We start from the raw sequence: 26,911 nt of genomic DNA on the forward strand, positions 1-26,911 counted from the left end.
CCTTCTAGGTGATTGCAGTGATGTTCTCTGTCCAGGAGATGTTGTTGGAGATGAGGACGCCAAGGAACCGGAAGGAGTGGACCCTCTCCACACACTCGCCGTTGATGTAGAGGGGGGCTGGGTCGGTGCTGTGTTTCCTGAAGTCGACGATGATCTCTTTAGTTTTCTTGGTGTTCAGAGCGAGGTGGTTCTCTGAGCACCAGCTTCTGGACCTCCTCTCTGTAGGCTGCCTCGTCCCCCCTCCAGATGAGTCCGACCTGCCAGGACCTCCTCTCTGTAGGCTGCCTCGTCCCCCCTCCAGATGAGTCCGACCTGCCAGGACCTCCTCTCTGTAGGCTGCCTCGTCCCCCCTCCAGATGAGTCCGACCTGCCAGGACCTCCTCTCTGTAGGCTGCCTCGTCCCCCCTCCAGATGAGTCCGACCTGCCAGGACCTCCTCCCTGTAGGCTGCCTCGCCCCCCCTCCAGATGAGTCCAGCCTGCCAGGACCTCCTCTCTGTAGGCTGTCTCGTCCCCCCTCCAGATGAGTCCAGCCTGCCAGGACCTCCTCCCTGTGGGCTGCCTCGCCCCCCCTCCAGATGAGTCCAGCCTGCCAGGACCTCCTCCCTGTGGGCTGCCTCGCCCCCCCTCCAGATGAGTCCAGCCTGCCAGGACCTCCTCTCTGTAGGCTGTCTCGTCCCCCCTCCAGATGAGTCCGACCACCGTAGTGTCGTCTTCTTCACTATGAGGTTGTTGTTGTGGGTCGGACTGCAGTCGTAGGTGTAGAGGCAGTACAGGAGAGGGCTCAGCACACAGCCTTGTGGGGAGCCGGTACTCAGCGTGCGGGTGGAGGAGAGGTGGGGGCCGAGTCTCACTGTCTGGGTCCGGTTGGAGAGAAAGTCCTTAATCCAAGCACAAGTGAGGGGGGGGGCAAGAGTGTCTAGTTTTGTGATGAGGATGTCCGGTATTATTGTATTAAAGGCAGAACTGTAGTCCACAAAGAGCATCCTGACGTAGCTCTGCTGTTGCTCCAGGTGGTGCAGAGCATGGTGGAGAGCTGCAGCGATGGCATCTTCAGTGGATCTGTTCGCCCGGTATGCCAACTGGTAGGGGTCGAGATCTTTGGGGAGATGGTCCTTAATGTGCTGTAGAACTAGCCTCTGGAAGCACTTCATGATTCCCGGGGTGGGGGCCACCGGACGGTAGTCATTCAGGGTGGTGCCGGGAGACTTCTTCGGCACCGGGATTCTTGTGGCTGATTTGAGGCAGGACGGGATGACTGCCTGGGCCAGGGAGAGGTTGAAGATCCTGGTGAAGGTGGTGGTGAGCTGGTTGGCGCATGCTCTGAGCACCTTGTCAGGAACTCCGTCTGGGCCCGCAGCTTTCCTGGGGTTCACTGTCAGGAGCACCCGCCTGACCTCGTGCTCCTGTACAGTCAGTGGAGGGGTGGGGGAGCCTGGTGGGGGTGGAGGCAGGGCTGGAGGCAGGGCTGGAGGCAGGGGTGGAGGCAGGGCTGGAACAGATGAGTGCTGCTGTGGTGTCTCGAGGCGAGCAAAGAATCTATTAAGCTCTTCTGCTAGCAGCGCACTCGGGTCTGCTGTTGTTACATCACAGCCTCTGAAGTTGGTGAGGTGATGGAGGCCCTGCTACACCTCTCCTGGGTTGTTGCTGGACAGGTGGGACTCTATTCTCATCCTGTGGTCCGCTTTAGCTGTTTTGATTCCTTTCTTCAGGTCAGCTGGAGCAGCCCTGTACAGAACTCTGTCCCCTGACCTGAAGGTTCCTGTTGCTCCACGATACATCTTCCTTAGTTTGGATACTTTATTCAACAAAACTTTATTTAATGACCCGGATGGACCCGGACCAACCTGGACTGACCCGGACCGACCCAGAATGACCCAGAATGACCCGGACCGACCCAGACAGACCCAGAATGACCCGGACCGACCCGGACTGACCCGGACAGACTTAGACAGACACGGACCGACCCGGACAGACCCAGAAGGACCCATACCGACCCGGAACGACCCGGACCGACCCGGACTGACCCTGACAGACCCAGACCAACCCGGACAGACCCAGAATGACCCAGAATGACCCGGACCGACCCGGACTGACCCTGACAGACCCAGACCAACCCGGACAGACCCAGAATGACCCGGACCGACCCGGACCGACCCGTACCGCCCCGGCTCGACCCAGACAGACCCGGACAGACCTGGGCCGACCCGGACCGGGTCGCGGGCCACATGTTGTGCAGCAGTGGTGAGTTTTGGACGTTGGTCAGGACGACGGCCGGCAGGTTCAGTCGAAGAAGAAACTTTTACTTCCACATGATCAGCAGACTGCAACACAGCCACCGCCTGTAATCAGATTACATTCCAACACAGCTGTATCGTTCTCACGTCTGAGTTTAACCTCTTCACATTCAGCCCCACTGTAATCCGATTACATTTAAGGACGACTGTAACTTAAATCCATGTGAGTCTCAGCGAGCCTGTTGATTGAGTGAAATCTGCAGAGCTGCTCTCTGTTACAGTTACAGTTACAGTTACAGTTACAGTTACAGAGGATCTAGAACGTATTCACAGCTTCTCTTCTTTAACGTTTTGTTGTTTCAGTGTTTTTCACTGTAGGCATGACTCTGCCTCCACCATGATGCTGCCTCCACCATGACGCTGCCTCCACCATGATGCTGCCTCCACCATGACGCTGCCTCCACCATGATGCTGCCTCCACCATGACGCTGCCTCCACCATGATGCTGCCTCCACCATGACGCTGCCTCCACCATGACGCTGCCTCCACCATGACGCTGCCTCCACCATGACTCTGCCTCCACCATGATGCTGCCTCCACCATGACTCTGCCTCCACCATGACGCTGCCTCCACCATGACTCTGCCTCCACCATGACTCTGCCTCCACCATGACGCTGCCTCCACCATGACTCTGCCTCCACCATGACGCTGCCTCCACCATGACTCTGCCTCCACCATGACTCTGCCTCCACCATGACTCTGCCTCCACCATGACTCTGCCTCCACCATGACGCTGCCTCCACCATGACTCTGCCTCCACCATGACTCTGCCTCCACCATGACGCTGCCTCCACCATGATGCTGCCTCCACCATGACTCTGCCTCCACCATGACGCTGCCTCCACCATGACGCTGCCTCCACCATGACTCTGCCTCCACCATGACTCTGCCTCCACCATGATGCTGCCTCCACCATGCTCCCTCTAACGGAGTGAAGTAGCCGTTAGAACCACACAGAGCTAACAGCTCAGCTAATGCTAACACTATAATGATACAGCGATGTTAGCATTTATCAACACTGCTACTCTTAGTTACATCTCCACCAGGTAACTAAGTAACTGCTACTCTTAGTTACATCTCTACCAGGTAACTGCTGCTCTTAGTTACATCTCTACCAGGTAACTGCTGCTCTTAGTTACATCTGGACCCAGTAACTACGACTCTTACTTACATCTGGACCATATAGCTACTACCCTTAGTTACATCTGGACCAGGTAACTATTAGTCTTAGTTACCAGGTAAGTGACGTGTATTTTAAACTGACTGATGTTCCTCTATTTGCTCTCAGAACCATGACCCTCCTTGGACCGGAGAACACTGAGTTCTTCAATCGGACCGCCGCCGTCACTAACTCCACTTCCTGTGACATGAACTCCACTTCCTGTGACATGAACTCCACTTCCTGTGACCTCAACACGTCGGTCAACCACGTCTTCACCGCTTTTTACAGTGTGGTGTTCGTGGGGAGTCTTTTAAACCTCACAGCCGCAAGGAAGGAAACTAAACTACTGGTTCTCTCTTTGGTTAACTCACTGGTTCTCTCGCTGGTTCTCCCACTAGTTCCCTCATTGGTTCCCTCACTGTTTTCTCACTGGTTCTGTTGTTGGTTCTCTCGCTAGTTCCCTCATTGGTTCTCTCCCTAGTTCTCTCATTGGTTCCCTCACTGTTCTCTCGCTGGTTCTTTCACTGGTTCTCTCATTGGTTCCCTCACTGTTCTCTCGCTGGTTCTTTCACTGGTTCTCTCATTGGTTCCCTCACTGTTTTCTCACTGGTTCTGTTGTTGGTTCTCTCGCTAGTTCCCTCATTGGTTCTCTCCCTAGTTCTCTCATTGGTTCCCTCACTGTTCTCTCGCTGGTTCTTTCACTGGTTCTCTCATTGGTTCCCTCACTGTTCTCTCGCTGGTTCTTTCACTGGTTCTCTCATTGGTTCCCTCACTGTTCTCTCGCTGGTTCTTTCACTGGTTCCCTCATTGGTTCTCTCGCTGGTTCTTTCACTGGTTCTCTCGCTGGTTCTTTCACTGGTTCTCTCATTGATTCCCTCACTGATTCCTGTGCTGTTTTCTCACTGATTCTCTCACTGGTTCCTTCACTGGTTCCCTTGCTGGTTCCCTTGCTGGCTCCCACACTGGTTCTCTCACTGGTTGTGTCATATGTGTCCCGAGAGCACATCATCTTCTGGGTTTCTCTGATGGACCAGTTTGCTCCAGGTTGTGATTTACCAGGTGAAAGAGATTTTTTAGGCTGGTTTATAAACTGGTTTCACACCTGGTTACGATACTGGTTTTGAAGTGGTTTAGAGATGGTTTAGTTTTCTTCAGGTAGAAAACTGCTTTTCAGAATGAGTGTTAGACTAGTTGCTGGTTCTGGACTAGTTGAGGAGGTTGTGGACTGGTTGCTGGTTCTGGACTAGTTGAGGAGGTTGGACTAGTTTCTGGTTCTGGACTAGTGGAGGAGGTTTGACTGATTCTGGTCTAGTTGAGGAGATTGGACAAGTGGAGGAGGTTTGACTGGTTCTGGACTAGTTGAGGAGGTTTGAGTGGTTCTGGACTAGTGGAGGAGGTTAAGGACTGGTTGCTGGTTAACGTGGTTCTGGACTGATTAATGAGGTTGTGGTCTGGTTCTGGACTGGTTGCTGGTTCTGGACTGGTGGAGGCGGTTGAGGAGTGGTTGCTGGTTCTGGACTAGTTGAGGAGGTTTGAGTGGTTCTGGACTAGTGGAGGAGGTTAGGGACTGGTTGCTGGTTAACGTGGTTCTGGACTGGTTAATGAGGTTGTGGTCTGGTTCTGGACTGGTTGCTGGTTCTGGTCTGGTGGAGGAGGTTGAGGACTGGTTGCTGGTTCTGGACAAGTTGAGGAGGTTTTAGTGGTTCTGGACTAGTGGAGGAGGTTAGGGACTGGTTGCTGGTTAACATGGTTCTGGACTGGTTAATGAGGTTGTGGTCTGGTTCTGGACTGGTTGCTGGTTCTGGTCTGGTGGAGGAGGCTGAGGACTGGTTGCTGGTTCTGGACTAGTTGAGGAGGTTTGAGTGGTTCTGGACTAGTGGAGGAGGTTAGGGACTGGTTGCTGGTTAACATGGTTCTGGACTGGTTAATGAGGTTGTGGCCTGGTTATGGACTGGTTTCTGGTTCTGGACTAGTTCCTGGTTCTGGACTGACTCTGGTTCTGGTTCTCTGCAGGCCGGGTTGCTCCTGAATGGCTTCACGCTGAAGGTTTACGTGTGCGGACCAGCGAGGACCAGCAGCCTCAACATCTACCTGCCGAACCTGGCGGCGGCGGCGGCGGCGGCGGTGGCGGACTTCCTGCTCTGCCTCTGCCTCCCGCTGAGAGTCGCACACTTTGCCAGCAGGTCGCCGCTCGTCCAGCGCGGCTACTGCCACTTCGGCGCCGCCTTCTTCTACCTCAATATGTACGCCAGCATCCTGTTCATGGGCTACGTGGCAGGAAACAGGTAGGACCGACTGACCAGCGAATGCCGGCCGCCAACCGCCAACCACCATGAGGTGGCGACAAATCCACCTAATAACCAAGTTAACAGCTAACAAAGCTAACCAGCTAACCAAGCTAACCAAGCTAACCACAGTCTTTTCATACCTTTCAGAACCAGCAGGTGGTGCAATATGAAAACAACGATTGCAGTGTTTCCATGGAAACGGACATTGTTTTCAGAACATTGCCGTGTAAACATGAAACGTTTTTCAAACAAGAATACCAAAACGATGTTTTCGCTTGACACGTTGCCATGGAAACGGGTCTCAGTTGGTCCAGTTGGAGGATGTGAAAGAAGGGAAATGACAAAGGCGTCTGTCCCTGCAGGTATCTGAAAATCGTCCATCCACTGGGGACTGGCGTCCTTCAGACGGTGCGAGCCGCTCGGCTGGTCTCCATGGTAACCTGGGCTTTCCTGCTCGCTGTGACGACCGCCTACGTGGTGCTTTCACTGCTCACACAGCAGGACGCGGCGGCGTGGGAAGCCGCCTTGCTCTGAAGACGTTCTACCGCGTTGCCCATGCGCTCCGGCAGGCTGGCCGGCGGCCGTAGGAACATGCAGATCCTGGTGGGCGTGTTCTGCGTGTGCTTCGTGCCGTACCACCTGGTCTGCCTGCCCTACGCCTTCTGGTGGGGGCGGACCCGCCCGGCGTGCCAGGTCTTCTACCTGAAGGAGCTGGCCACCATGTTGTCGGTGCTCAACGTCTGCCTGGACCCGCTCATCGACTTCCTCTTCTGCAAGGCCTTCAGTACAAAGCTGGGCGGGCGGGGCGGAGGGCTGGGGTGAGCCGGGCCGGGCACCAGGGGGGCGCTACAGGTGGAGCTCAGCTCCACGCAGGCCAACACCTTGGAAGCCCCCACAGGACGCAAGAGCAGCGACTTCAGAGCGGCGCTGGAAACCTCCAGGAACCTCGACCTGCTGGAGACCCGGAACCACAACCAGGACCAAAACCAAGAAAAGGATCAAGATCAGGATCAGGACCACAATTAGAACCACAACCGCAACCATGACTAGAACCACAACCAGGACCACAACCAAGACCAGGACTAGAACCTCCACCAGGACCAGGACCAGGACCAGATCTCTGTCAAAGTGCCTTGAATTATCTTTTTGTATTTGGTGCTCTACAAATAAAGTTGAATTGAATTGAATCATGCGCTAGAGTCAGAACCAGAAGTAGAGCCATAAATGGACCCAGAACCACAGCCAGAACCAAAACAGAATGTGAACCAGACCAGTACAGAACCAGGGAGCATCATGAAGCGCCACAGAACCGAAAACCACATTTCATCAAAACATGACACTCCACCAGGAGAACATCTGGGCTGGTTCTGTTCTGGTTCTGCGTTGAGGAAAGACTGCAATAGACAGTCATATATTATATATTATAATAATATATTATAATATATAATATATATTTCTGGTCCTCAGAAATAAAAACTCAAAGACAATCAGGGTCTTTGAAAGGAAGTGAAGGTGAATCATCATCATCATCATCATCATTGGTGTCTATCTGAGTGTGTGTGTCCATATATTTCACTGAAATCTTCATTAAAGATCAAAACCAAAGTTTCAGACTAAAGTTTTGAAGCTGAAGAAGAAAAGTTGAATTTTAAACATGAATACAGACGTAAAGCAGCAGTGTGAACTTTGACCTTTATTCATTTCTTCACATTATATAAAGACAGACGAGGAGGCGACGGGTGAGTTTGGACTTGAACATTTAGAAAACGACGGCTCGACTCCGAGCTCTCAGGCAAGCAGCTAGCAGCACGTTGGCTAATCATCGCTGTAATCTATATAATCTAATTATTAAACTTTCACAACTCGGGAGAAACGAATGAACACATTATTTTTGAGTAGCTTCACAGTAAATTAGCGGTGTAGCTAACAGTTAGCAGCACATTAGCGGATCATCACTAACGTGGTGTTAACAGCTAGCACCAAATGGCTAGCGGCATGTTAGCGAATCACCACTAACGTGGTGTAGCTAACAGCTAGCAGCTAATCGCTAGCAACACGTTAGCGGATCATCACTAACGTGGTGTAGCTAACAGCTAGCAGCTAATCGCTAGCAGCACGTTAGCGGATCATCACTAACGTGGTGTAGCTAACAGCTAGCAGCTAATCGCTAGCAGCACGTTAGCGGATCATCACTAACGTGGTGTAGCTGACAGCTAGCAGCACGCTAGTAGAGCACCGCTGGAATTTGAAGAATCTGGAGATTTGAACTTCAGTTTTTAGTGTTTGAGCAGCTTGATAATCGGATGAAACCTGAATTCTATCGAGTCGTTTTGTCATTTCTTCAGATACACAGACAGAAGAGTGGGCGGAGCCTGAAGGCCCATTCACGATACCATCACATGCGAAAACGCAAACATTTTGTAGCATTTTGGGTGTTTCCACGACAACGGTGCTCAGAGTCACTGAAAACACAACTGCTTGAAAACGGCTCCAAAAGTGGAACTTTTTAAAAACACCAGGTCAGTAGTAACTAGTGGTTTGCACATGCTCAGTAGAGCCAATCAGAACTAAGTTTCCTCTGTGGTGTCACCATAATAACAATCCAACTCCAACTTTGTGGTTTTATTTTGACAGTCACCATAATAACAATCCAACTCCAACTTTGTGGTTTTATTTTGACAGTCACCATAATAACAATCCAACTTTGTGGTTTTATTTTGACAGTCACCGTAATAACAATCCAACTTTGTGGTTTTATTTTGACAGTCACCTTAATAACAATCCAACTTTGTGGTTTTATTTTGACAGTCACCTTAATAACAATCCAACTCCAACTTTGTGGTTTTATTTTGACAGTCACCTTAATAACAATCCAACTTTGTGGTTTTATTTTGACAGTCACCGTAATAACAATCCAACTTGGTGGTCTGTCCACTAGAATGTTCTCCTGTTGTTCATGTTTAGAGCTCATTGTTCTCTGCTGTGTGTGTGTGTGTGTGTGTGTGTGTGTGTGTGTGTGTGTGTGTGTGTGTGTGTGTGTGTGTGTGTGTGTGTGTGTGTGTGTGTGTGTGTGTGTGTGTGTGTGTGTGTGCTTTCAGTACTAAAACTAACAACAGCACCAACTAGTGGACCAATATGGAAACTACATTGTTTTCAGAACGTTGTCGTGGAAACGTGAATTTTTCTGAAGCGGTGCATTTCCACTGGAGACGTTGTCGTGGTCTCTTAGTTGCAGCAATCGGGCTCAAAAAGCTTCAACAGACATGGAGAAAAAGCCTCGCCGAAACCGTCCAATCAGGACCAGCCTCACCGAAACCGTCCAATCAGGACCAGCCTCGCCGAAACCGTCCAATCAGGACCAGCCTCGCCGAAACCGTCCAATCAGGACCAGCCTCGCCTGCTCAGGTGCGACTTGAACATCTTATTCCTCAAGTTAAAGTAAAACATTTGTGATAATAAGAAACTTCTGAGTACAGAAACAATCCAGACATCTGGAGGTGAAAGTGAAAAACAGGCGTGTTGAAAATAAATAAGAAATAATGAGGTTTGATACAAAGAAACAAAAGAGCTGCGGAGGATCAACCAGGTGAGTTAAAAAACTTTAAATAGGTGTGTTGAAAAATAACATCGAATAAAACGTGAAAAAAACCCTAAATAAAGACGTGTTGAAGATAAACTGAGCTGCTTTAGTGCAACAGAGACCAGTCCAGGAGGTTGGTCTGACCTGGACCCGGTCTGACCTGGTCCCACCCGGTCTCACCCGGACCCGGTGTGAGCCGGACCCGGTCTAAGCAGCCACGCAGTGGTTGGTTCTGCGCGACATGACGTATCCTCTCCTGCAGACGCAGCGAAACGAGCCGTCGGTGTTCACACAGCGAGCGTTTACACACGGGAACTCCACGCCAACGCTGTCCTCACACTCGTTAACATCTGCAACACACACACACACACACACACACACACACACACACACACACACACACACACACACACACACACACACACACACACACACACACACACACACACACACACACACACACTATTTAACAAACAGAAAAAGAGCATCTTATAAATAGTTACTCTGTAACTTGGTAATGGAGTACTAGTCACAGTACCTATGCAGGTCATGGAGGTCATGTCCAGCTCGTATCCAGAGTAACAGTCGCAGGTGTAACCCTCGGCAACGCGGATACACCGGCCGTTCTCACAGCCATGCAATATCCCACAATCCTCGGAGGTACTCAGGCCATATGACTCGTAACGCCCTGGTGAGGAAGAGGAGGAGGATGAGGAAGCAGGAGGAGGAATTGGAGGAGGAATCGAGGGAGGAAGAATAAGAGGAGGAAGAAGGAGGAACAAGTGAAGGAAGAAGAGGAAGAAGAGGAGGAGGAAATGGAGGAGGAAGAAGAAGAAGAGCAGGAGGAAGAGGATTAGGAAGAGACGGAGGAAGAGGAGGAGGAATAAGAGGAAGAGGAAGAAAAGAGGAGGAGGAAGAATAGAGGCAGGAGGAGGAGGAGGAGGAAGAGAGGGAGGACAAATAGGAGAAATAAGAGGAGGAGGAAGAGGACGAGGAGGTGGAGGAGGAAGAAGGAGGAGGAGGAAGAGGATGAGGAGGTGGAGGAGGAAGAAGAAGGAGGAGGAGGAAAAGGATGAGGAGGTGGAGGAGGAGGAAGAGGAAGAGGAAGAAGAGAACGAATAAGAGGAGGAGGAGGAGGAGGAGGAAGAAGAGAAGGACCAGATTTCACATGTTGATCGTCGGGTTCAGTCGGACTCAAACATTCCGTTTCCATGGAGACCAGCGAAGAACGTAGTGGACTCACTCTCGTACACCCTCCTCGGTGCTCCTCCTGCTCCTCCTCTGCTCCTGTCGCTGTATGGGGGGAACGGCGGGCCGGGCCTCCACCTCCTCTCCTCCTCCTCGCCCTCCCCCACCTCCTCGTAACGAGCGCCGGGCAGCGGGGCCAGGCTCAGGGCGGGGCCATCCGGCCGGGACAGGGGAGGGGGTGGAGCCCCAAACCCCAGCTCCGCCCGGGGGTCCGGGGGAAGGCGGAAGGTGGGGGGGTGGGGCGGAGATCCGTCAGGGGGCGGGGGCGGGGCCAGGTCTCCTTCAGAGAAGTAACCGGTGCTGCGGGAGGAAAGGAGGTGAATCAACGGGAGCAGAGAGAAGGAGGTGAATCAACGGGAGCAGAGAGAAGGAGGTGAATCAACGGGAGCAGAGATCACCCCTCTACGAGGATGACACTCCGCTCTCCGTCTCTGACAGGAGAACCACCCACGTCACCAGAACTCCTCACCTGAACTCGGGTCGACGGTACGGGTCGTCCGGCAGGCCGAAGGAGGCGCCTCCCCTCCCCCTGAAGCCCGACCTGCTGCCCCCTGCTGGAGAGTAGTCCTCATAGTCGGGACGCCCAAAGTCTCTGCCGGGAACCGCGGGAGGAACGAAGAAGTCCAGACCGTATGGAGGCAAGAGTCCTGAAGACCAGGAGACGGATTGTTCATCAAACACATACAGTTCTTCTCCTGCTGCCTGGAGAACATCTGACAACTCCTCTGTTCTCCTCCTGCTACCTGGTATAGGGCGGCATAGCTCGGTTGGTAGAGTGGTTGTCTCCCAATCGGAAGGTTGCAGGTTTGATTCCCATCTCTGCCATCTATGCCTGCCTACATGCCGAAGTGTCATTGGGCAAGACACTAAACCCCAAACTGCTCCCATTGGAGTGACAGTGCCAATGATGTGTGACTGGGTGAATGTGATTAATCGTGTAAGCGCTTTGGGGCTGCTCTCAGCGATAAGTGTAGTCCATAAGTAAAGTCCAGAACATCTGACAACTCCTCTCCTCCTCACACCTGGAGAACATCTGAGATCTCATCTGTTCTCCTCTTCACACCTGGAGAACATCTGACATCTCAACTGGTCTTCAGGCAACATTAGATATAAGCAACACAAATGAAACAATGCTCATGTTTTCCATACCTCCTCCTGCACCTCCGCCTCTCACTCCTGCTTCAGACCCAGTGGAGTCTGGATAACGGTCCGGGAACAGAGGAAGAGGAGGAAACGAGCTGCACAGGCTGGCGTAGTCGTCTGCAGAGAGAGAGACTCAGAAAAGTTCTCTAAACCAAACTGTTGATGTGTCAGACTGTTGGTTTGTGTTTTAGACTGTTGGTTGGTGTTTTAGACTGTTGGTTGGTGTTTTAGACTGTTGGTTGGTGTTTCAGACTGTTGGTTGGTGTTGCTGAATGTCGTACTGGTGGTTGGTCTTGTTGAATGTCAGACTGTTGTTTGGTGTTGGTGTGTCGTACTGTTGGTTGGTGTGTCGTACTGTTGGTTGGTGTGTCGTACTGTTGGTTGGTGTTTTAGACTGTTGGTTGGTGTTTCAGACTGTTGGTTGGTGTTGCTGAATGTCGTACTGGTGGTTGGTCTTGTTGAATGTCAGACTGTTGTTTGGTGTTGGTGTGTCGTACTGTTGGTTGGTGTGTCGTACTGTTGGTTGGTGTGTCGTACTGTTGGTTGGTGTTTTAGACTGTTGGTTGGTGTGTCGTACTGTTGGTTGGTGTTTTAGACTGTTGGTTGGTGTTTCAGACTGTTGGTTGGTGTTGCTGAATGTCGTACTGGTGGTTGGTCTTGTTGAATGTCAGACTGTTGTTTGGTGTTGGTGTGTCGTACTGTTGGTTGGTGTGTCGTACTGTTGGTTGGTGTTTCAGACTGTTGGTGTGTCAAACTGTTTGTTGGTGTTGTTGGTGTTTTAGACTGTTGTTTGGCGTTTATGAATGTCGGACTGGTGGTTGTTGGTTGTTGGTGTGTCAAACTGGTGGTTGGTGGTGGTTGGTGGTTGTTGGTGTGTCGGACTGTTGGTTGATGGTGTGTCAGACTGGTGGTTGTTGGTGTGTCGGACTGTTGGTTGGTGTGTCGTACTGTTGGTTGGTGTTTCAGACTGTTGGTGTGTCAAACTGTTTGTTGGTGTTGTTGGTGTTTTAGACTGTTGTTTGGCGTTTATGAATGTCGGACTGGTGGTTGTTGGTTGTTGGTGTGTCAAACTGGTGGTTGGTGGTGGTTGGTGTGTCGGACTATTGGTTGTTGGTGTGTCAGACTGGTGGTTGGTGTTTGTTGGTGTGTCAAACTGGTGGTTGTTGGTGTGTCGGACTGTTGGTTGGTGTGTCGTACTGTTGGTTGGTGTTTCAGACTGTTGGTGTTGTTGGTGTTTTAGACTGTTTGGTGTTTATGAATGTCGGACTGGTGGTTGGTGTTTGTTGGTGTGTCAAACTGGTGGTTGGTGGTGGTTGGTGGTTGATGGTGTGTCAGACTGGTGGTTGGTGTTTGTTGGTGTGTCGGACTGTTGGTTGATGGTGTGTCAGACTGGTGGTTGGTGTTTGTTGGTGTGTCAAACTGGTGGTTGTTGGTGTGTCAAACTGGTGGTTGTTGGTGTGTCGGACTGTTGGTTGATGGTGTGTCAGACTGGTGGTTGGTGTTTGTTGGTGTGTCAAACTGGTGGTTGTTGGTGTGTCGGACTGGTGGTTGGTGTTTGTTGGTGTGTCAGACTGGTGGTTGTTGGTGTGTCGGACTGTTGGTTGGTGTTTGTTGGTGTGTCGGACTGTTGGTTGGTGTTTGTTGGTGTGTCAAACTGGTGGTTGTTGGTGTGTCAGACTGGTGGTTGGTGTTTGTTGGTGTGTCAAACTGGTGGTTGTTGGTGTGTCAAACTGGTGGTTGTTGGTGTGTCGGACTGTTGGTTGTTGGTGTGTCGGACTGTTGGTTGGTGTTTGTTGGTGTGTCAAACTGGTGGTTGTTGGTGTGTCAGACTGGTGGTTGTTGGTGTGTCGGACTGTTGGTTGTTGGTGTGTCGGACTGTTGGTTGGTGTTTGTTGGTGTGTCAAACTGGTGGTTGTTGGTGTGTCAGACTGGTGGTTGGTGTTGTTGGTGTGTCAGACTGGTGGTTGGTGTTTCGGACTGTTGTTTGGTGTGGTTGGTGTGTCAAACTGGTGGTTGATGGTGTGTCAGACTGGTGGTTAGTGGTTGTTGTTTACCAGAGTCAGTTGGGGGGCAGAGGGCACAGCCCATCCCCCAGCCCTCCCCGTACAGGCAGCAACAGTCGGTGAAGGTGACCTGAGCTCCCAGCAGAGGACTCTGACACAACAGGTCTGCAGAGACGTGCTGCCAGCAGACTGACAGGTTCTCATCTGGAAGAAGGACAGGATGTACAGGAGAGACAGGAAGGACAGGAGAGACAGGAAGAACAAGATGGACAGGAGAGACGGGAAGGATAAGGTTGACAGGATGTACAGGAGAGACAGGAAGGACAAGATGGACAGGAGAGACGGGAAGGATAAGATTGACAGGAAGGACAGGAAAGACAAGAAGGAAAGGAGCGACAAGAAGGACAAGATGGACAGGAAGAACAAGATGGATAGGAGAGACAGGAAGGACAAGATGGACAGGAGACCACAGGAAGAACAAGATAGATAGGAGAGACAGGAAGAACAAGATGGACAGGAGAGACAGGAAGGACAAGATGGACAGGAGACCACAGGAAGAACAAGATGGATAGGAGAGACAGGAAGAACAAGATGGACAGGAAGGACAAGATGGACAGGAGAGACAGGAAGGACAGGAAATGATGACTGTTGTATTTCAAAAGAGTTGAGACTGAAAACCTTCCTGGTGATTTTCAACCAGCTGCTGCTTTTGCTTCTCAAATTTAATTCAAGGAGCAGCACCAGATTATACTTCCTAAATTACATTATACTTCTTAAGTTACCAGCAACATACACTAAACAACACTTTTGTTTTTGCTCCCAGTTTTCATGGGCTGAACTCAAAGATGTAAAACATTTTCCATAAACACAAAAGACCTATTTCTCTCAAATATCATTGACAAATCTGTCTGAGGGGACGTCCGAATGGTCCCTCCTACCTCCTTATCTATGGACTTTACCTTAAACCCTGGACGACATTACAGGGTTAAGGAAAGGTGTTAGGAGGCTTACTAAAGGAGTTAAGGAAAGGTGTTAGGAGGCTTCCTAAAGGAGTTAAGGAAAGGTGTTAGGAGGCTTCCTAAAGGAGTTAATAAAGGTGTTAGGAGGCTTCCTAAAGGAGTTAGTGAAAGGTGTTAGGAGGCTTCCTAAAGGAGTTAGGAAAGGTGTTAGGAGGTTTCCTAAAGGAGTTAGTAAAGGAGATCACGGTGGTGAGGCAGTCAGACTTTCACTGAGTGACGTCATAATAAAGCGACGGCGGCTCTAGTTAGTGACGTCTGCCATGGTGGGGAAAGAACTACAAGTTTCTGAAAATGAACTACAAAAAGTTCATCTGGGTTCTAGATGATTTCAAGTTGTTCTAGGCAGATTATTCCTTTGGTAATTTACATGATCTGCTCCTTTTTCAGTCATCCTGAGTTTCCCTGAACGCTCCGATGAGCGGGTTCCTTTAAATGTTGTCGCCGCAAGGAATTGTGGGGGAACATGAGCTGGTCTCCTTTGGTAAAGGAACCATCAGTGGTTCCTAGGCTAAAGGAAGTTCTAATGGAAGCATCAGTGGTTCCTAGGCTAAAGGAGGTTCTAAAGGAAGCATCAGTGGTTCCTATGCTACAGGAGGTTCTAATGGAAGCATCAGTGGTTCCTAGGCTGAAGGAGGTTCTAAAGGAAGCATCAGTGGTTCCGAAGCTAAAATAGGTTCTAACGGATGCATCAGTGGTTCCTAGGCTAAAGGAGGTTCTAAAGGAAGCATCAGTGGTTCCTAGGCTAAAGGAGGTTCTAAAGGAAGCATCAGTGGTTCCTAGGCTAAAGGAGGTTCTAAAGGAAGCATCAGTGTTTCTTAGGCTAAAGGAGGTTCTAAAGGAAGCATCAATGGTTCCTAGGCTAAAGGAGGTTCTAAAGGAAGCATCAGTGTTTCTTAGGCTAAAGGAGGTTCTAAAGGAAGCATCAGTGGTTCCTAGGCTAAAGGAGGTTCTAAAGGAAGCATCAGTGGTTCCTAGGCTAAAGGAGGTTCTAAAGGAAGCATCAGTGTTTCTTAGGCTAAAGGAGGTTCTAAAGGAAGCATCAATGGTTCCTAGGCTAAAGGAGGTTCTAAAGGAAGCATCAGTGGTTACTAGGCTAAAGGAGGTTCTAAAGGAAGCAACGAGCCTCCTTTCCTTTGATTATTGAGAATTCAGACGGTCCTCATCATGGCCGCCACACTAAACACTTCCGGGGTGAAGGAGACGAGGACAGAGAAGGAGACAGGAGGGACAATTCGGACGTACCTAAATGTGTGTTAGTGAGCACGTCTCCTTTGCTGAGACGACCCCTCCCACCTCACAGGTGTGGCAGGTCAAGGTGCTGATGAGACAGTAGGAATATTACACAGGTGTGTCTTGGGGTTACCACAATAAAAGTCCCTCTGAAATGTGCAGAGGGGTCCGGGGGGGTGGGGGGGGTTCCAAGTTGCTGGATATTGGCAGGAGGTGGAACACGCTGTCGTCTACGCCGATTCAGAGCGTCCAAACATGCTCAGTGGGGGACATGTCCAGTGAGGATGCTGGTCATGAGAGAACTGGATGTTTCAGCTTCCAGGAATTGTGTCCAGATCAACATGAGGCGGTGCTTCATCACGCTGCTACAGGAGCTGATGGTTCTGGATGAACGGCACAACAATGGGCCTCAGGACCTCCTCATCGTATCTCTGCATTCATAATGCCGTCAATAATACGCCTGTCCACACCATAACCCCACCTCCACCATGGGCCGCTCCATCCACAACGCTGACATCAGCAAACTGCTCACCCACACGACGCCACACACCGTCTGCCATCTGACCTGAACAGTGAAAACCAGGATTCATCCGTGAAGAGAACACCTGTCCAACGTGCTGGACACCAATGTGAGCATCTGTCCACTCAAGTCTGTTAGGACGAGGAGCTGCAGTCAGGTGGAGACCCCGATGAGGACGAGGAGCTGCAGTCAGGTGGAGACCCCGATGAGGACGGGGAGCTGCAGTCAGGTGGAGACCCCGATGAGGACGGGGAGCTGCAGTCAGGTGGAGACCCCGATGAAGACGAGGAGCTGCAGTCAGGTGGAGACCCCGATGAAGACGAACTGCAGTCAGGTGGAGACAGTTTGTGCAGAATGTCTTTGGTTCTGCAAAGCGATGGTTGCAGCAGCTGTCCAGGTGGCCGGTCTCAGACCATCATGGAGGTGGACATGCTGGAGGTGGAGGTCCTGGGCTGGTGTGGTCACACCTGGTCTGCGGTGGTGAGGACGGTTGGATGTACTGCCAAATTCTCTGAAACGTCTTTGGAGACGCTCATGGTGGAGAAATGAACCTTCCATTGACGGGCATCAGGTCTGGTGGACATTCCTGCAGTCAGCATGTCAACTGGACGCTCCTCAAAACCTGTGACATCATCGGCAGTAGCTGTGACATCAAACTGCATTTCAGAGGGACTTTTATTGTGGTAACCCCAAGACACACCTGTGTAATATTCCTACTGTCTCATCAGCACCTTGACCTGCCACACCTGTGAGGTGGGAGGGGTCGTCTCAGCAAAGGAGACGTGCTCACTAACACACATTTAGACAGATCTGTCAACAATATAGAGACAAATAGGTCTTTAGTGTTTATAGGAAACGTTTCACATCTTTCAGTTCAGCTGGGACCAAAAACCAGTGTTGAGTTTATATTTTGGTTCAGTGTATAAATCAGTACTTCATGACACGACACTGCCCGGCTCCTCTGGACTGAAACAGTCCTTCAGAGGAAAGAAAGGCGTCAGGAGGAAAATCCCTTTGGGACAGACGACAGGAAGTCCTCCCTCCAAACAGCGCCACGCGTCCTCAAACCAAACCAGGATTTACTTTGTCCACGTTAAAAGTTCTCCGCAAACTTTAACATCTGAAATACCTGTCTCTATGCAGACTGTAACACACACACACACACACACACACACACACACACACACACACACACACACACACACACACACACACACACACACACACACACACACACACACACACACACACACACACACACACACACACACACACACACACACACACACACACACACACACACACACACACACACACACACACACACCTTACCCACGGTGAGGTGGGAGGAGTTAACGCAGTTCCTCTGGGTGTCGTCCAGGACGAGCGGCGCCGGACAGCTGCAGTAATACGATCCCACCGTGTTGACACAGACTCCGCCCACACAGCTCTCCTCTTCACACTCGTCGTGGTCTGGACACACACAGACTTTGATTACAGTGGAACAGGGGGTGGGGTGGGGTGGGGGGTATCAGGAGGACCGGGGGGGATTCGTACCGACACACTCCAGCAGCGTACTGTTGTAAACGTAACCACTGGAACAGTAGCAGCTGTATCCTGGGATGTTGTTCACACACACTCCGTTCTTACACACCTCCGGCTGGAAACGCTTACACTCGTCCACGTCTGGAAGGACACAGAGCAGTCAGTGTGTGTGTGTGTGTGTGTGTGTGTGTGTGTGTGTGTGTGTGTGTGTGTGTGTGTGTGTGTGTACCTCTGTAGCTGAAGGCTCCAGCTTCAGCTGTGATGTATCCTCTCCCGCTGGGACACAGAGACAGAAACGGGGCTGAAATACACACACACACACACACACACACACACACACACACACACACACACACACACACACACACACACACACACACACACACACACACACACACACACACACACACAGATGCGGTGTCAGAGCTTTGCAGCTGACCTCTGACCTGATGCTGTCCTGCGAGCGTCTCACCTGAGTGTGGGGGGGGACAGGTGTGGTACTGGCAGCCCAGCCCCCACCCCTCCCCCACTGTGCAGCAGCACTCCTGCTGGCTGGTGTTGGTGGCCAGCAGGCTGCAGGTCCCCCGGTCAGCCAGGTGGTAGTAACACTCTCTCAGCTCCCCGGGCCGCGGGGGGGGGAGGGGAGACAGCTCCACTGCATGTGGGGGGGAGGAGGAGGAGGAGGAGGAGGAGGAGGAGGAGGAGGAGGAGGAGTCCGGGAGTCGCTCTGCTTCAAGAAGAAAATGACACCATAGCCTCGCTTCCACTGCGCAGTATGCGCCAGTACGGTACGGTATGGTACAGTACAGTATTGTACTGTATCATACCGTACCGTACTGTAGCATATGGTACCGTACAATACTGTACCGTACCATAAGGTATCGTACCATATGGTATAGTACCATACCCTACCATTCTGTACTGTATGCTACCGTACCATACTGTACCGTACCATACTGTACCGTACCATACTGTACCGTACCATATGGTACCGTACCGTAAACATCTTCCTTGTGATCAATACCTGGTGCTGATCTCACACACTCTCTGCTCGGGGCGTCGAACTCGTGTCCCGCTCGGTCACACACACACAAGAAGGATCCCGGTTTGTTGACACAACGAGCCGAACCGCACACACCTGGCTGAGACACACACTCGTCCACATCTAACACACACACACACACACACACACACACACACACACACACACACACACACACACACACACACACACACACACACACACACACACACACACACACACACACACACAAAGCATATTCACCAACGGTGTGAGCTCACACACGTACGAGAGAGTGTGTGTGTGTGTGTGTGTGTGTGTGTGTGTGTGTGTGTGTGTGTGTGTGTGTGTGTATGTGTGTGTGTGTGTGTGTGTGTGTGTCCTCAGGCTCACCTGCACACCTGCCGCCATCCGTCACCTGATAACCCGGCTCACAGGAAGTGAGACAGCGGAACGAACCGATGGTGTTCTCACAACGCTGAGACACACACACTGAACCACCAGAGGACACACACTCGTCTACATCTGAGTTAGAGGAAGAGAGAGAGAGAGAGAGAGAGAGAGAGAGAGAGAGAGATTCACAAAAAATTACAATACCAATATGCATGTAGAACAATGTATCTATATACTCTGTGTGTGTGTGTGTGTGTGTGTGTGTGTGTGTGTGTGTGTGTGTGTGTGTGTGTGTGTGTGTGTGTGTGTGTGTGTGTGTGTGTGTGTACCGAGGCAGGCGGTCTTCTCTGGGTTGGTGGTGAAGCCAGTTTGACACACACACCTGAAGGAGCCATCAGTGTTCACACAGCTTCCATCTGAACAAACACCAGGTCTCACACACTCATCCACATCTACACACACACACACACACACACACACACACACACACACACACACACACACACACACACACACACACACAGGTTTGAACTTCCTCTATTTACTGCAGTAGACCCGGCGGCGGCGACGGCTCACCCAGACACGCCGTCCTGTTGTCGCTGAGCGTGAATCCGCGTGAACACACACACACGTAGGAGCCGGGCGAGTTCACACACTCTCCTCGGGAGAAGCAGAAGTTTCCCTCCAGACACTCGTTAACGTCTGTGGAAACAGGCGGAGCGCTGCTGGTCAGTGAAGTGGAGGGCGAGGCGGGCGACGTCGAGCGCTCCTCCTCTCACCTCTACACCTCCCCAGGCCCACGGTTCGATACCCGGGCGCACAGTCGCACCTGAATGAGCCTGGCGTGTTCACGCACAGCTGCTCCGCCTCGCACGCCCCAACACGCGCACACTCGTCCACATCTGCACGAAACAGCGCACAGTGAGAACATCTGGAACCGGAACCGGAATGCACCCGGAACCTGCTTCTCCTTGAAAATATAGGAATTTATCTTGACCTTGTTGGTTCTTTGATTCACCAACACTTTCCAAAGACTAACCTGAGACATTTAGTCTTTCCCCTGCTCTCCTGCTCATTGATACAGCAGCTCTGGTCTCTGATTGTCCTTTGCTTTGGGCTCTACCCATGTGGTGACATTCTGGAGGGTTCAGCCGGTGGGCCAGTGGCCCTGAGGCCCGGTGGCCCTGCGGCCCAGTGGCCCTGCGGCCGGTGGCCCTGCGGCCCAGTGGCCCTGCGGCCGGTGGCCCTGCGGCCCAGTGGCCCGGTGGCCCTGCGGCCCTGCGGCCCAGTGGCCCTGCGGCCCAGTGGCCCTGCGGCCGGTGGCGTTCGTTACCTTGACAGGATCCGTCCCGGCTGCTGAACCCCGGTGGACAGGAGACGCAGCGGTACGAACCCACAGTGTTCACACACTGCTGCCCCGGACACTGGGAGGCCTGCTCACACTCGTCCACGTCTGAGACACACACAACTCAGCAACACGTAACACAAAGACAAAGTGTGTGTGTGTGTGTGTGTGTGTGTGTGTGTGTGTGTGTGTGTGTGTGTGTGTGTGTGTGTGTGCGTACCTGTGCACTCTCTGTTAACACTCTGGTATCCAGATGCACAGGCCACACAGCTGTAGGATCCGTCAGTGTTCACACACTGCTGACCAGGACACAACTCGGAGTCCTTACACTCGTTTATGTCTGCACACACACACACACACACACACACACACACACACACACACACACACACACACACACACACACACACACACACACACACACACACACACACACACACACACACACACACACACACACACACACACACACACACACACACACACACACACTTTACAACAGATCTGGGATTGTTGTAATCTCCATTTTGATCTGTAGGCAGCGTTGTATCACTTTATAGTCACTGTGTGTGTGTGTGTGTGTGTGTGTGTGTGTGTGTGTGTGTGTGTGTGTGTACCTGTACACAGTCTGTTGGTCAGTGTGTATCCAGGACGACAGGACACACACCTGTATGATCCCACAGAGTTCACACACATCTGGCCAGGACACTGAGACAGTTCTGCACACTCATCGATATCTGCACACACACACACACACACACACACACACACACACACACACACACACACACACACACACACACACACACACACACACACACACACACACACACACTGTGGCGTCACCAGAGGCTGTGTGGTGGAAGGGAGGTACATTCCCTTCCACAGAGAACCAGTAAAGGGCAAAATGGCAGCTAAAGGGGACTACAGCACCCAGAAGGCATTGCAGCCACACTGGAGGCTGTCAGGTGCCCATGATTGGGGTTGAGTGAAGAGGGAGTGTGGGAAGGAAGAAGAGGGAGAGCTGGGCTGGAGCTGAGAGAAGCAAGATCTCTGGACAACCAAGGAAGACGTTTTGGAAAGGACTATTTATGTTGGAGGCAAAGAAAGGACGCTGGAGTTTGAAAGCCTGGATTTGAGTTAAGACCTTTCTGTTTTTCTTTTGGATTAACTGGCCGGTACGGGAAGAAATAAAGCCCGAATTGTTTGTTTGAAAACCAGAACTGTCTCGGTGTCGTTGGTCTCACGTCCCTGTCATCTGCAGCTAGAGACGTCCCCTGGTGACGCTACATATGGTGGAGGATGCGGGCATTTGCAGATGAGTAAGGGAGACGTGCTGGAAGAATTGACTCGACGGTTTGCCGGACTACAAACCCACAACAGCATCATGGAGGACCTCCTGAGGGTATTGGTAAATGCTCAGCAAGCCCAAACTGAAAGCAACCGCGCCCTGCTACAGCAGCAAATCAGGGCCAACCAGCTGAAGGAGGAAGAGATGAAACACTCAGCCGAGGCCAACCCACCGGTGGGGGATTACCTTTCTAAGTTGGGGCCCGGGGATGACATAGAAGCCTATCTGCATGCTTTTGAAAGTACAGCTACAAGGGAGGGGTGGCTCAAAAACAAGTGGGTTGGACTCCTGGCTCCCTTTCTGTCTGGTGAGGCTTTGCAAGCATTCAAGGATGTTGGAGACAGTATAAACAGTGACTACGACAAGCTGAAAGCAGAAGTTTTAAGCCACTATGGCCTTACCACAGCGGGTCATGCACAACGTTATCACAGTTGGAAGTTTTTGAAAGAGGTGTCCCCACGTGTTCAGATACATGAGTTGGCACGAGTGGCAAGAAGATGGTTAGAGCCAGACAAGAGCACTGCTGCAGCCATCGTGGAAAAAGTGATGGTGGATAAATACTTACGATCCCTCCCCTATGAAATGAAAAAGGTCATCAGCCTCCAAAAATTGAAATCAGCTGCCGAATTGGTGGAAGCTGTCGAACAGTACCAAGCCGCCGCCGAAATGCTAAGCTCCTCCCGGAGGGCAGTCCCAGGTCCCAGCTATCCCCGGGCCGGCCCCACAAAGCCGCTAGAACCCAGGGTGGTAGGTAATCTCTCTCAGGCTCAACCAAAGCGGACAGAGAGGCCAGCATTCAGTCAACCACAGAATGTGGAACCCCGTACATGCTATCGTTGCGGGGAGGTGGGCCATATATCCTGGAACTGTAGGAACAGTGATCAGCCAATGCCCACCGCTGAATCAACCGGGAGCCATATGTCTCATTTCGCTGCCCTGTTTGGGGAGAATCCTGATCGAAGGCCAACCTGTCCCATCTCGGTCAACCAGGTCGACACAGAGGCCTTGCTTGATTCCGGTAGTGCGAGAACCTTGGTACATGAGGCTATTCTAGGGGCCCACTTCCAAGGCCAGGAGGAAATGATACCAGTGATATGTGTGCATGGAGAAACTCGCCAATATCCCTCCACGGTGGTCACCCTGAAGACAACCAAGGGGGTGTTTCGGGCCAAAGTAGGAGTGGTGAAAGCTCTGCCTGTACTGGTGCTGATAGGCCGAGACTGCCCAGTTTTTTCTTTGCTGTGGAAGGAGAGCCACGGACGGCCACTGCGAGAATCCAAGAAAAGTAAGTGGAAGCTCGGCAAGCCGCCGCCCCCAACAGCTCAGGGTTCTGAACGGTTGTCACCACCCCCTTTTGTAGCTGTTGCCGGGGTAGACGACGCAAGTGATGAAGCCTCTGCGCCAGAGGATGCTGGGCTGCCCCTTAACCCCTTTGAGGACTCTGATGGAGCAGAAGGAGTGGACCGCCCTCCCCTTGAAGGTCAGTTTGGGGCGGCACAGTTGCAGGACCCAGTATTAGCCAATGCCTTAAGAAGTGTCCAAGTAATTGAGGGAAGACTAGAGGGATCCAGACCGAGGCCCTCCTACCCCCATTTTGCCATAAAAAACGGCCTGTTATATCAAGTGCAACAGCAGAATGGGGATGACGTGGAGCAGTTGTTAGTGCCCCGACCTTATCGTGCAACAGTCCTACAGTTGGCCCATGCCCATGTGCTGGGAGCCCATCTGGGGGTCGCTAAAACTAAGGAGAGGGTGCTACAGCGATTCTTTTGGCCCGGGGTACACAAAGAAATAGAAAATTACTGCCGCAGCTGCCCTGACTGCCAAATGACGGCTCCAAGGCCGCACTACAAAAACCCCTTAATTCCTCTTCCAATCATTGAAACCCCATTTGAAAGAGTTGGAATGGATATTGTGGGGCCCCTCCCAAGAAGTTCGAAGGGCTACCAATACATTCTGGTTATAGTGGATTATGCTACCCGCTACCCGGAGGCTATTCCTTTAAGGCGAGCCACCGCTAAAGCCATAGCCAAGGAGCTGTTCCTTGTGTTTACTCGGGTGGGTCTAGCCAAGGAAATTCTGACGGATCAAGGAAGCCCCTTTATGTCAAGAGTGATGAAAGACCTGTGTACCCTCCTAAAGGTCAAACAAATAAGGACCTCTGTTTAACATCCACAAACAGATGGCCTGGTAGAGAGGTTCAACAAAACTCTCAACTCGCTACTCAAAAAGGCGATTGGCCAAGATGGAAGACACTGGGATCAGATGCTACCATACTTGATGTTCGCCGTGAGGGAAGTACCCCAAGCATCCACAGGGTTTTCACCTTTTGAGCTCTTGTACTCACACAAACCCAGGGGGCTACTAGACATTGCAAAAGAGGTCTGGGAACAACAGCCCTGCCCTTATAGGACAGTGATCGAGCACGTGGGAGAAATGCAGGAACGGATGAGAGCAGTGATGCCCGTGGTGAGGGAGTTTATGGAGAAGGCTCAAAAAGAACAGAGTGGGGGGCGTGGCTTGACCGCGATGGAGTAAGCCGTGTTTAGCTTGAGCTCCCGTCGAGCCTCTACTAAAAGCAATATTTAATGAGTATTTTTATGTATACAGCAACTACAACTTTATTGATATAACTCCAAAGAAGGCTTCTTCACTGAGGACGGACAAATGGCGACTAATTTGCGGAAATACAAGTATTCTGGCCCAGCCAGCACGAGGCCAAGCAACTCCTCGGACCAGAGTGTTTCCAAGAGTCCAGGTGAGAAGACCCCACCCCCAGCGGATACCGGAGAGATGGAAATAGCGCGCTTAAAGTCGGAAATCCTTCTTTCACTTAAAGCGGATATTTCAGCGGTGATAAAGTCCGAACTGAAAAATGCCCTCGCTGAAGATTTTGATTTTCTTAAGAGCGAGCTGAAAGCAGTGAAAACGGAGATAATCAACAACACCGCTGCGCTGAAATCCGATATCGACCAAATGACGGCAAACATCAGAGAGGTTGAGGGGGGACTTTCAACATGGTCGGACGAAGTAGCCACTCTCCAGAATACAGTAAGTGATATGAAGATAGAGATGGCAAAACTTCAAGATAAGTGTGAGGATATGGAAGGGAGAATGAGGAGGTGCAATATACGAATCATCGGCATCCCGGAAACACCTGACTCCTGCGCCACAGCGACAGTGTCGAAGATGCTAACGGAGGTGCTGCAGCTGGACAAAGAGCCGCTCGTCGACCGCTCACACCGGACCCCGGGCCCGCGGAGGTCGGATGGAAAACCGCGCGCCATCGTTGCGAAACTCCACTACTACCAAGACTGCGCCGAGGTCCTGCGTCGCGCTCGCACGCGCGGGCCATTGCGTTTTAAAGGAGAACTGCTCACCATCTTCCCTGACTACACTCCGGGGGTGGCCAAGGCTCGGGCCGGGTTCACGGAGGTGAGAAAGCTCCTCCGCGACCGACAGGGAGTCCGTTACGGAATAATGTTTCCAGCCCGCCTCAAAATCACTTACAAAGGAGAAGCCGTGGAGTTTACGGATCCGAGCAAGGCTATGATGTATGTGAAGGCGAGCATAATTCCAGGTATGGAGGCTGGGCAGTGCCTCTGAGATTGAAAATGTTTGAATGCCTGTTCTGACTTGCTTGTTCTGTGATGCCGAGTGAATCTCAAATCCTGAAACGTTATTTCACGCATGCATAACTTCTCATTTTTTTTATTTTTCTCCAACAAAAAAAAAAAAACTTAAGTTCATATTTACATTGGTATACTAATGTTTCTATGTAATTACAAGCTAGAGAACATCCTGATTAGCACGTCCATATATATCTCTAGTTTATTTCATGTTTATTATGGGTTGTAACAACTATGTTTGTTTAGTTGCTCAGTATTCTCTTTCATAATTATAACTGTGATACACTGTACAATATAGTACTACAGACTTTGTCATGTTGAATCTTGCTGTTCAAATCCTACTTGGAAGGCTTGGCGGGTGAAGCATTGAGCTTTCTAGTTCCCCAAGACAAGCACAATATGTGTGGATTTTTGTTCAAGGGATGTTGTAATCACCTTGTCCGTGTAGGTGAGGGGGGGTGGGAGTTAACTGGACCATTTTACAAACCGAAATTATACCATTGCACCTCTTTCTTTAAATATATTTGTAACTGTACTTTACAGTCCTTGGGTTTCATGTGTGATGCATATTTCCTTGCATACACACTATGGCCAACATGAGTAACTTAAGAGGATACAGCCGCCCTGTTAACTTTATAAGTTGGAACGTTAAATCCATGAATCATCCAGTAAAGAGGAAAAAAGTCCTTTCGCACCTAAAACAGCTGGATACAGACATAGCCTTTTTGCAGGAGACGCATATAAGCGCAGGGGACAGTACTCGGCTTCTTAGAGGATGGGCTGGTCAGGTGTACCAATCCAATTTCCACTCAAAGACTCGAGGTGTTGCTATTCTGATTAATAAAACTACTCAACTCACAGTATCAGATGTACAGAAAGATAGCTCTGGGCGATACATCATTGTTGTGGGAAAACTATACACACTTCCAGTTATTTTAGTATGCATCTATGCCCCAAACTGGGATGATCCCAAATTCTTTACAAACCTTTTCTCTCGCTTACCAGATATGACAACACACTACCTCATACTTGGTGGTGACACCAACTGTACACTTTCTTCCAATATGGATCGGAGTGTTTCTAGGAGGGCATCCCTGTCAAAATCGGCTCACTCTATTCAGCACTTCCTAAAAAACTA

At 51.0% G+C, this 26,911-nt stretch overlaps 1 protein-coding gene across 5 annotated transcripts in view; it reads right to left on the bottom strand.

Annotated features, from left to right (window-relative positions):
* Positions 1-8,776: 8,776 nt before the first annotated feature.
* ltbp4 (latent transforming growth factor beta binding protein 4) overlaps positions 8,777-26,911 on the bottom strand; it is a 38,497-nt gene continuing 20,362 nt past the window's right edge. For 2 of the 5 annotated variants that reach the window (XM_080460590.1, XM_080460586.1), the window contains 18 exons: positions 21,411-21,530; positions 21,014-21,133; positions 20,782-20,901; positions 20,228-20,350; positions 20,025-20,150; positions 19,778-19,900; positions 19,449-19,580; positions 19,059-19,199; positions 18,507-18,764; positions 18,264-18,335; positions 18,047-18,175; positions 17,822-17,962; positions 13,772-13,924; positions 11,724-11,834; positions 11,044-11,221; positions 10,570-10,874; positions 9,865-10,014; positions 8,777-9,676 (listed from right to left, as the gene is read on the bottom strand). In XM_080460590.1, coding sequence (XP_080316716.1) covers positions 9,534-9,676; positions 9,865-10,014; positions 10,570-10,874; positions 11,044-11,221; positions 11,724-11,834; positions 13,772-13,924; positions 17,822-17,962; positions 18,047-18,175; positions 18,264-18,335; positions 18,507-18,764; positions 19,059-19,199; positions 19,449-19,580; positions 19,778-19,900; positions 20,025-20,150; positions 20,228-20,350; positions 20,782-20,901; positions 21,014-21,133; positions 21,411-21,530 — 2,645 coding nt within the window. In that variant the 3' untranslated portion in view covers positions 8,777-9,533. The remainder of the gene's footprint in view (positions 9,677-9,864; positions 10,015-10,569; positions 10,875-11,043; positions 11,222-11,723; positions 11,835-13,771; positions 13,925-17,821; positions 17,963-18,046; positions 18,176-18,263; positions 18,336-18,506; positions 18,765-19,058; positions 19,200-19,448; positions 19,581-19,777; positions 19,901-20,024; positions 20,151-20,227; positions 20,351-20,781; positions 20,902-21,013; positions 21,134-21,410; positions 21,531-26,911) is intronic. The other 3 variants (XM_080460587.1, XM_080460589.1, XM_080460588.1) reach the window with 3 other exon arrangements.

This window comes from Lipophrys pholis (assembly GCF_963383615.2).
Source record: "Lipophrys pholis genome assembly, chromosome: 3".
NCBI classification, from domain to species: Eukaryota; Metazoa; Chordata; class Actinopteri; order Blenniiformes; family Blenniidae; genus Lipophrys; species Lipophrys pholis.